The following is a 9,743-nucleotide window of genomic DNA, read 5'->3' as shown; positions in this document are numbered from 1 at the left end:
CGGGAGAGAACTCGACACAGACCCCCCATCGTTGGTGGCGGAGGAGAGCCTCAGGGGAGCGCCGCGCAACTCAGCGAGAGAGGGATCTGGCACCAGCACAGTCTTGGGGGAGTCCTCGCGGCCAGGTGACGACGACGTAGGGCCCGCCTCTCCTGGCCTCGTCGTCTGGGACGGCGTAATGGTTCTGGGAATGTTGTGTCGCGCACGTGGGAGCCGACGGCGAGCCACGTGATGCACACGAAGCGCAGCGAAACGTTCATGAGGACCCCCATTAATTACCCGTTGTTGTGCACGGTGGATGCACTCGGGTGAGATTGCCGATGTGGGCGGAGGAGGTGCGTTCGTTCCCCTCCCAGAAACCGTTCCGTTCTTCCCCCATGACCATGAATGAATACACGGGGGCAAGACTCGGTCGAAAAGAATTTTACAAGTCGTCAATCAATCAAAGCTCCCTCGCACGACACTGGGCACGGGACTGGCGCGCACTGGCACTAGCACAGGTACACTGTGTCGTGCGAAAAAGAAAAGAAGCAGGACAGCCCCACCCTCACGAAGACCCCTGGAATTGCGACTGCCTCGCCGCGTTTCTCCCATGATTTTGTCAGTCAGTGCGGTATGTGGCTCTTGACGAATATACCCGAGAGAGAGAGAGAGAACACAACCCACTCTCTCTGTTCTCCCAGTAAGCTAGATCTACAGTGTACACATTCACAGACCTGTTATTGAGAAGATTTTACGTCGTATGGCGCTGTGCGCTGGTCTATGAGCGAGGTTGAGGTGCGAGCCCTGGATGGAGGCCCGGGGCGCCGGGGGATGGGGGGGAGTTGGGGAGACTACCCGCGTCTCTGCAATGAGAATGTCTCAAAAGATTAGCGTGTCAGAGTGAATTGTGGAACTAGCCATGCGCCTCGCCTAAAGCAAGTAGTTGTATCACAGCGCTATCACGTACACATGCACACCCGCGCTCCACTATGTCTATGACGCGCACAATCAAAGGGAGTGAGCGTTCTCCTCTGAACGCATGCCTAAATCATACACGGCGCCCTTCACTCAAAGAGGGCGGCACAGCGGACAATCATGGCCACTCGCGGCGGCGCGTCCGGCGCGGTGTCGGGCAGGTCGGGCAGCAGGTCGAAAGCCGCGTGGAAGGTGAAGCGCGGCTCGTCGGCTCGGCCGTCGTACGTGTAGAAGACGAGGGCCTCGTCGCGCGCTTAGGGGACCCCTAGGGTTCTGAGGGCCGGAGTTTTTAAGAGCTTTTAAGAAATGAGGAGGTTTGGGGGCTTAAATTGCCATTTAATAGATTGCAGGCACGGGGGGTCCCTCTTTTAAGACCGTTTAAGAAAATCGGCCTCACCAGCATGCGTCGCTGTGCGGCTTAAACGGCTTAAAGCGGGCCATGGCCCATTTTAAGGCTGCCTGGGCCGCCGATTCCTTATAAACGGTCTTAAAAGCTTAAACGGTTCGGGAGAGCTCCCGAGGTCGATGGTCCGGGAGGCTCCCGGTAGACGCCGGAGGCCGGGAAGCTGGTTACAGTCAGCTGGCACGCGTCCCCTATGCGAGTATGGCTCCTGCCAGTGCACCAGACTTACAGATGTGTCTTCAGAGGCGGGTTTGTGCCTAATAACGGCAGTATTGGAGAAAACGGCGCGGAACCCAGCGACGCATGCTGGTGAGGCCGATTTTCTTAAACGGTCTTAAAAGAGGGACCCCCCGTGCCTGCAATCTCTTAAATGGCAATTTGAGCCCCCAAACCTCCTCATTTCTTAAAAGGTCTTAAAAAAATCCGGCCCTCAGAACCCTAGGGGTACCCAAGGTGTCGCGTTTTCCCTTGAACAGTTGATGGGACTGTGAAACGATCGCCGCAAGGGGCGTGAACGCACAAGTGCGTAATGACCGCAAGTGGTCGTGAACACCCCAAGGGGTGTGAAAGTACATACTCCATTTATTCACAGATACCATACCAGCAAAGTACCCGAATCCAACTCCACGTGCCCAAGCGCACACCGGCCGGAGCGCCACCGGGGGGTGCCGCCCTCCCGTTCATGAGCCCAACAACACGAATACTATCCATCCTCACCGGCCCCCATCCCCGTGGTCGGTCTCGCTCGCCGCGCCAAGCCGCGGCCCGGTCCGCCCGGCGGCCACAAGGGCGGGGAGGGGGCCACCCGCGCACGCGCAGACGCCGACGTCGTCCGGGGCGACGCTGCCCACGTGGCAGAGCGCCAGAGGCTTGCTCCGCACGGCCTCGCTCGACACGTTGCGCCAGGAGCGACACACAGAACCACAAGACCTGAGGGAGGGTGTAGAGGATGTAGAGTGTAGAGCGCTGAGAGCTGTAGAGATGTAGAGCGCTCTGGAGCGCTGTAGAGCGCTGTAGAGCTGTAGAGCTCTACATCCGCCGCGGGACGAAGCGCCTCCGTTGTAGAGCGATGTAGAGGCGCTCTACAACGTGAAATCTCTACAACAAACTCTACATCATAAGCGGCGAACGAGGCACGCGACGGTCGCTCTCCGACATGAGGCGCGTTGCACTTGCTAGTGCTGCCCTGGCCTTCTGTCTGCCCGCCCAATGGGTGGCAGGTGCCTCTGCTGCTATGGCATGCCTCACGGCTGCGACTGGCCGGCGCCTCGGCGCGTCAGCTCGGCTCGGCGTAGTGATAGTGGCCAGCGCAACTCGCCCTGGACTCAACGCTCAGGCCAGGAGCTCCCGCACGCACTGGCGCGAGTCATGGCGCATGCAACGCGTCTGAATGCTCGCCTCGCCTCGCGCAAATGCGACCGTCCTCGCAGCCGACAGTCCACACCGCCTGCTAAAGAAGCACAGCGACGCTGTGGGCGATGAAGCGGGCCGAGGGCCCAACAGGAGAATCGTGCTTTCAGTGGGGTTGTTTGGTGTTGGGTTGGGTTGGTTGGGGGTTGGGTTGTTCCGCGTGAGGTTGGGACGTCGGCGCGAAGGGTGAGGTCTCGACCGCCGCCGCTCACGCCAGCGGACGGCCACCATCGGTGTTTTTGGCTTCGCCACCGTCCAAAGCGTGCGCAATGCGCTCGCCGGCATCGAGCGAGCACGCCTGTCCGACGAGCGGCTTGCTGTGTGGACGCCTTCTTCTGGCTCTCGTCGAGAGCGTTTTGCGTCCCGGCGGGTGGGAGAGCATGTGTCGTCTGATGTGTCACTGTGTGCGTCACATCGATGTGGATAACAAGCACGGTCGATCCGTCAAAGAGAAAGAAACATTAAAAATCCCAGCTGAAGCTCAGCTCTTCGATGCCCCTCCCGCCGACTTCCGGCCGCCCCGAGCCCTTTTTTGCACGGCCGGAAGCATGTCGAGGTACTGCTTGTGCGTCCTCATAACAGGCGCTGTCGCAGCGACTCTCGACCAGTGCGTCACCGACCGTGCGTCCGGCGTCACCACCTGCGAGCGGGCCGTTCACGATGCGCCTGGGTGCACGGAGATCTTCATCTGTGCCGTCGCAGCGCCAAAGCGATCAGTATGCGAGAGCAGCAGCTGCGCGAGTGTGTGCGTTTGGAGGCAAGACAGCGGCTGGTGGAGCCGCTCGGGTCCCGTCAGCGAGCCGCCGTGCTCCGCTAAGTGCCCCAACGCTACAGCCGCGGCTATTGCCGTCGCCGACAGCCGCGGCCATGCCCACTCCCATGAGGAAGGCGCAGCCGACGCCGCCGTCGCCGACAGCCATGACCATGCCCACTCCCATGAGGACGGCGGCTCCAGGAGGCTCGGCATCACCGAGCGCGCCAGGCAGTGGCCGGACCAGCTGGTCCGTTGGCACTTTGCGAAGCAGAGCGGGAGCCGCGGGTGGGCTCCCGGCTCGCTCTTCCGTGGTGTCGTCGAGGCGGCCATCGCGAGGATCGAGGAGAGCACGTGCATATGCTTCGTCGAGGTAGACCCGGACGAGACGGACGAGACACAGCCCACCTTTGTCGGCAGCAACGAGCCGCGGCTCGCAATCTACGGCTCGGGGTCGCAGGGGTCAACGAACTCCTGCTCAGGGTCTGCGACCGTCGGAGCCTACACGTCTGCGACGATGACGCTGAGCTCCGGCTGTCCAGCCTTCGAGGGTGTCGTCGTCCACGAGTTCTTGCACTCCCTCGGTTTTTTACACGAGCACTCTCGCCCCGACCGCGACGAGCACATCGAGGTGCGGCTTCAGAACGCACAGGTCGGCGCTCGCGGCAACTTCGAACGACTGGATGCGAACGACTGGTACAACATCCAGGGCGACCCAGACAGCAGCTGGGACTGGTTCTCGATCATGCTGTACTCGAGCTCCACCTTTGCCAGAGAACGTGGCTTGCCCACGATGGTCGTCCGGAACAACAACCAGGTGGTCTCGGACGGACGTGGCGGCTCAAAGGCTGCAAATTCCGGTGACACATTTGGGAGCACTCAAGTCCTCTCGCAAAAGGACATTGGCCAGATCAACACCAGGTACAGCTGCGGGCTGCAGACGACCTGCCCGGGCTACGTCGCACCCGCGGTGTGCACAACCGTGCTGGAGCGGAGCGCGTGTGCTGCTCTCGCGGAGAGGGAGCGCAACCCGTGCCGCTGGGACAGTGACCGTGGGCGGTGCGGCACGTGCGCAGACACGCCCGGTTGGCGCATCGACGGTTGGAGCCTCGGCGGTGGCGGCGGTATCGGCTGTGAGTCCCTCAATCTCGGGATCACACTTGGAGGCGCGCCGTTCGACTGCGGCTCCGACTTCAGGGGAGGCGGCATCGCCGCAAGCCAGGCGTGCTGCGCGTGCGGGGGAGGTACCGCGTCCGTCGGCGCTTCAGCGCCGCCACCGCCGCCGCCACCGCCGCCACCGCCTCCGTCGCCGTCACCACCGCCGCAGTCGCAGCCAGCACCGACGACGTCCCCGTCTGCATCGCCGCTGCCGCCGCCAGGCTGCACATGCGGCACCGAGATTTGGTCATGTTGGTTCAACGATGGGAGCGCCTGCTTTGCATTCTGTTGCCTAGCGCCTCCGTCGACAGCGCCACCGCCGCCACCGCCGTCGCTGTCACCGCCTCCGTCGCCTCCGTCGCCGCTACCACCGCCGTCGCCATCCCCGCCGCCGCCGCCGCCATCGCTGGTCAAGGTCGACCAACCAACCGGGAGCTCAGGATGCGGATCCTCTGCGTCTCTCGGAACCGGCTCATACAACGTTGATGTGGACGGAACATCGCGAGCCTATCGCCTCGACCTTCCCACCGACTACGACCCGGATCGTCCGTACAAGCTAATTCTGGTGTGGCATGGGCTCGGAGGGACAGCTGACGAGACCGCCGACGGCTACTTTGGCTCCTGGAAGTATCAAGGGCTCTGGGATCAGAGCGACGGCAGCGCCATCTTCGTCGCCGGCCAGGGACTGTCAGCAAATGGGTTCGGCGCCACTGGCTGGCCAGATAACAACGGACGAGACATCGCCTTCGTGCGTGTCCTGCTCGCAAAGCTCAAGGGCGACTACTGCATCGACGAGGCGCGCATTTTCTCCACGGGCATCAGCTTCGGCGGCATCATGTCCAACACGATAGGCTGCCAGCTGGGTGACCAGGTACGCGCCATCGCTCCCATCATGGGCGCTGGCCCTTTTGGCGATGCCGGCTGCACGGGGCAGGTCGCGGTGTGGCTCACGCACGGGAGCGCAGACTGGACGCCAGGAGTCAACTGGGAGGCGGGCAAGGGCTCTCGCGACTATTGGCAGGTAGCTAACAGCTGCGCGGATACCAGCGTGGCCATCGGTCCGGACGCGTGCGTGGAGTATGATGACTGCGACGCACTGTTCCCTGTGGTGTGGTGCCCGACGTCAAATGGGCACCTACCGCCGTCCTTTGCCGCCGCCGCGATCTGGGCTTTCTTCGACAGTTTGGCGCCGCTGCCCCCTCCTGGCACCGGAACCGGAGCCCCGCCCTCCGCTTCGCCATCGCCACTGCCGCTCTCCGCCTCGCCCTTGCCACCGCCGCCCTCCTCCTCGCCCTCACCACCGCCAGGAACCGGAGTACTGGCTGCATCGCCCGGCTCCGACAGCGCCCGCGGGACGGTGGTTGCGGCGATTGGAGTGGCTATTGGGCTGCTCCTCGTCGGAGTCTTCGTGGCAGCTGGCTGCATGGCTCGCAGTCGCGGCCGTGCGGGCAAGGGTCGAGCCCATCCCATTCGCGGGCGTAGCATCTACAACTCCGAGCCTCGAGGACTGACACGAGGAGCGACCCTCAAGAGCCCACAAGTACTAGCTGCCTCGCACGTCGAGACGCCGCGGCCACCACTGCAGCCATACGCGCGCGGGCGCCCGACGCCACCTCGGCGGCCACCTCCTCTACCGCCGCCCCCGCCGCCCCCGCCGCCCCCGCCGCCGCTGCCTCGGCCGCCGCCGACGACGGCGACGACGACCCCGCCGCCGCTGCCGCGGCCTCCGCCGCTGCCGCCGCCGCTGCCGATGACGACGACGACGACGACGACGACGCCCCTCCGCCCGGATGCGGCTCCTCTCCGAGCCACCGCAGCTCGTGGTGCGTTCATCGGCTCCTCGCCACCTACGCGCACCCAGCCGGCGGGTCCCCGAGGCGGTCCGCAAGGAGGGGTGGCGCGGGCGGTGGCGGCGGCTGAGGCGCGGGCGAGAGGGGGGTCGCCGCCGGGGCGGAGGCCTCAGCAAAGGGAGAGCATCTCCATGGGGGGGTTCATTTGACGCTGCGCGCTCGTGAGCAATGTCCCCAGCCGAACGTAGAGCCGACCTCTGCACATATAGAGCTGACCTCTCGCTCCTCTGCAGCTCTGTGACCTGTCTGTCCCGCGCCGGCACTGGTGGCGAGAGAAGCTTGAGCGTACCTGTCTCCGACTTCTGGACTGTCCATTGTGTGTACTACCTCGCAGTGTTTCTGAGAGCAGCTGTTGAGATGCCATTTTTAGGAGCGACGCTGCCGCACACGTGTCTCTGTCAGAGGCGCTCTGTTGTGTCTGTCTTACGGCTTTACGCTAGCCAGCTCACACCTCGCCCGGAGCCCTCTGGCTACTCTCAGGCCGGCGGCCGCCAGAGCGGCGACCCCTGCGATGACGCCGGGGGCCGACAAGGCAGACAGTGTTGATGTGGTCCACGACGTAGAGGAGCGCTGGATTCCGTTGAGGACAGACAACGCCTTCTCCAGCGTAAGGCTCACCGCCGACAAGGTGAAGGTTGGAGGCTCGCCGCCGATGTCGTTTCCGACGGCAAGCGCAGCGAGTCGCTGTGGCCGTCCCGTCGCGATCGTCCGATAAGTTGGGCCGGTCTGCGGCGGCAGCTCCGGTGGAAACGCGCGATCGTGTGGGGGTAGTCGCTTGTGCGGTCTGGCTAGCCGGCTCTGTGTCTTGCGTGGCGATTGTGGCTGGCGGCTGCGGCGATGCTCCACGACAGCGGCTGTGGCAACCCCCGCTGCAGCTAACGCTATCCATCCTCACCGGCCCCCATCCCCGTGGTCGGCCTCGCTCACCGTGCCAAGCCGCGGCCCGGTCCGCCCGGCGGCCAAGGGCGGGGAGGGGGCCACCCGCGCGCGCTCGCGCAGACGCCGACGTCGTCCGGGGCGACGCTGCCCACGTGGCAGAGCGGCCAGAGGCTTGCTCCGCACGGCCTCGCTCGACACGTTGCGCCAGGAGCGACACACAGAACCACAAGACACTTGATGAAAGAAAACGGACAACCCAAGGGAGGGATGGGAGAACGACGGCACACCGCCACCACACAGGGATTTTAAGGAGAGGGGTGTGATGCGCTAGCCGTCGCCCACCCTTGGTCGTCCGCCTCTTTCTATCTCTCTTCCCAGTCCCTCGCCGCCTGAAACACGCCATTTCTTTTTTTGACGCCGACAGCCATCTGGACCCAGCCATCGGGTCCATGCTTCCCTCAGACGTGTCCGACGACGACGTCGAGACCCTGCGTAGCATCGTCGGCGACGATCTCCCAGAGTCGACGCTGCGCGCGCTGCTCCTGCGGTCCGGCGGAGACGTCACCGCCGCCGCAAACTCGTTTTTCGACGGCGGCGTTGCCACTCTCTCCGCAATGGAGGAGGGTGGCGGCGCGTCGCCTGCTCAGCCGGGGGCGTGCTCGGTGGGAGACGACGTGCTGAGCACGCTCTTCAAGACGCTGGAAGACCAGGGCAAGAAGCTGGCCGGTGACAGCCGCCCCGCGCGCGCGTGCCACCACCTCTCCCACAATGCGGCCCCGCCCCGGTGCACGGCGGGAAGAATGAGGAGGGGTGACCGACCCCCCCCCCCCCCTGGCGTGCCGTCACAGAGCGCGATCAGCAGCTCGACATGGCCACGCGCGTGTGCGAGGAGCTCGTCAAGCGGCTGCGTGAGACGGAGCGCACGCTCGCCTCGGCCGACGCCGAGCGCGCCGAGCGCAAGGAGCAGCGGAGCGAGGTGGAGGTGCAGACCGAGGGGTCGATGGTGGGCGACGCGGACCCGGCGGGCGGGAGCGGCCTCTTCGCCCGCTACCCCCTCCTCCGCCTCGCCTCGCACCTCTTTTCGCCGCTGCAGATGCTGCTCTGGCTCGGGGGGCTCGTGGGCGGCGTCGTCGTGGGTGCGCCGCGCCTCGACTCGCACGCGGGCGAGGGCGAGGCGGCGGCGAGGGCGGCGCCGCCGGCCGCGGTGGGAGCCGGCGAGGACGCCTCGATGGGCGCTGCGTGCGCAGCCGACCGGGCCCCGGACGCCGAGGCTGCCACCACTGCTGGCACGGCTATTGCTGCTGCCGCTGCTGCCGAGGCTGCCGCGGTGTCGGAGGCGGAGGCGGCCAAGGCGGCAGAGTTGATGGACGAAGATGGGGAGGAGGAGGAGTCGGACGGGGGCGAGGACGCGAGCGAGGAGGAGGAGGACAGCGACGACGAGGAGGAGGAGGACGACGAGGAGGAGGAGGAGGAGGAGGAGGAGGACGACGACGACGAGGACGACGAGGAGGACGACGACGAGGAGGAGGAGGACGAGGAGGACGAGGACGAGGAGGAGGAGATTCACGCCGTGCGCGGCGCGGCGGCAGCCTCCTCGGCCTCCGCCTTGGCTCCGCCGCTGCAGCGCTCTGCCGAGGTCGGCGAGATCGCCGCCTCGCGCCTCTCTGCAGCGCAGGCGGCGATCACAGAGGCGCTCGGGCTGCCTCAGGCGCCGGCCGAGCCTACCCGCGCCGGCCCGCGCCCCTCGGCGTCCGCGTCAGCCCCCGCGCCGCGTTCGCGTCGCAGGAGCTGCTCGAGTGTCTGGCGCGCTGGGAGCGCGAGCAGGCTGCGGCCGAGGGCCAGTGGCGGCTCAAGCAGTCGCGCATGTGCCTCATGGGGGAGGGAGGGCCCCTCCGCGCCAGCGGTGGACCACTGACCAGGCGGCCGTTCACCAGGTACCTCGAGTTCGAGGAGCGCAAGCGGCGGCTGCAGGAGCAGCAGATGGGGCAGCGCAAGAAGCTCCGCGAGTCGTGCGACGCGGCGCTGCGGCCGCTCTACGCCGAGGGCGCCGCCGTCTGCTCCGAGCTCGAGCGGCTCCTCGTCGGCCGCCTCTGCCGCCTCTGCGAGCACAGCGCGCGCCGCCGCCGCAGTGCTCCCCCCCCCTTCCCTGATCTTCGTCGGCGCGTTCCTCACGCAGGCGAGCACGCGCCCGCCGCTGCAGTGCCGCAGCAGATGCTGCCGGGCCCGCTCGCCCGCGTGTCTGCCGTCTCGTTTGGACAGTTCGAGTCGCCGCTCCGCGCGCCCGGCGGCCCGTCCCGTGTCCTCGGCGCGTGCGCTCCCCGCCGGCACAACGGAT

The 9,743-nt window shown here is 65.9% G+C and overlaps 2 protein-coding genes across 2 annotated transcripts in view; both read left to right on the top strand.

The window, feature by feature from the left end:
- Positions 1-3,150: 3,150 nt before the first annotated feature.
- Positions 3,151-6,190, top strand: EMIHUDRAFT_209663 (hypothetical protein; the record flags this gene model as incomplete). The annotated part of the gene is made up of 3 exons (XM_005770098.1): positions 3,151-4,765; positions 5,120-5,860; positions 6,024-6,190. The coding sequence occupies 3 exons, from the start codon at positions 3,151-3,153 to the stop codon at positions 6,188-6,190; spliced, it is 2,523 nt and encodes an 840-aa protein (XP_005770155.1).
- A 1,644-nt stretch (positions 6,191-7,834) lies between these two features.
- EMIHUDRAFT_451293 (hypothetical protein) overlaps positions 7,835-9,743 on the top strand; it is a gene marked incomplete at its 3' end in the record, with an annotated part of 3,650 nt that continues 1,741 nt past the window's right edge. Inside the window, exons 1-5 of the mRNA XM_005770097.1 lie at positions 7,835-8,134; positions 8,257-8,544; positions 8,998-9,044; positions 9,233-9,273; positions 9,343-9,487. Coding sequence (XP_005770154.1) covers positions 7,858-8,134; positions 8,257-8,544; positions 8,998-9,044; positions 9,233-9,273; positions 9,343-9,487 — 798 coding nt within the window. The 5' untranslated portion in view covers positions 7,835-7,857. The remainder of the gene's footprint in view (positions 8,135-8,256; positions 8,545-8,997; positions 9,045-9,232; positions 9,274-9,342; positions 9,488-9,743) is intronic.

The sequence above is a fragment of the Emiliania huxleyi genome, assembly GCF_000372725.1.
Source record: "Emiliania huxleyi CCMP1516 unplaced genomic scaffold EMIHUscaffold_40, whole genome shotgun sequence".
Classification (NCBI taxonomy): Eukaryota; Haptophyta; order Isochrysidales; family Noelaerhabdaceae; genus Emiliania; species Emiliania huxleyi.
Note: the sequence above shows the minus strand (reverse complement) of the source record. Positions and strands in the feature narration are given on the sequence as shown.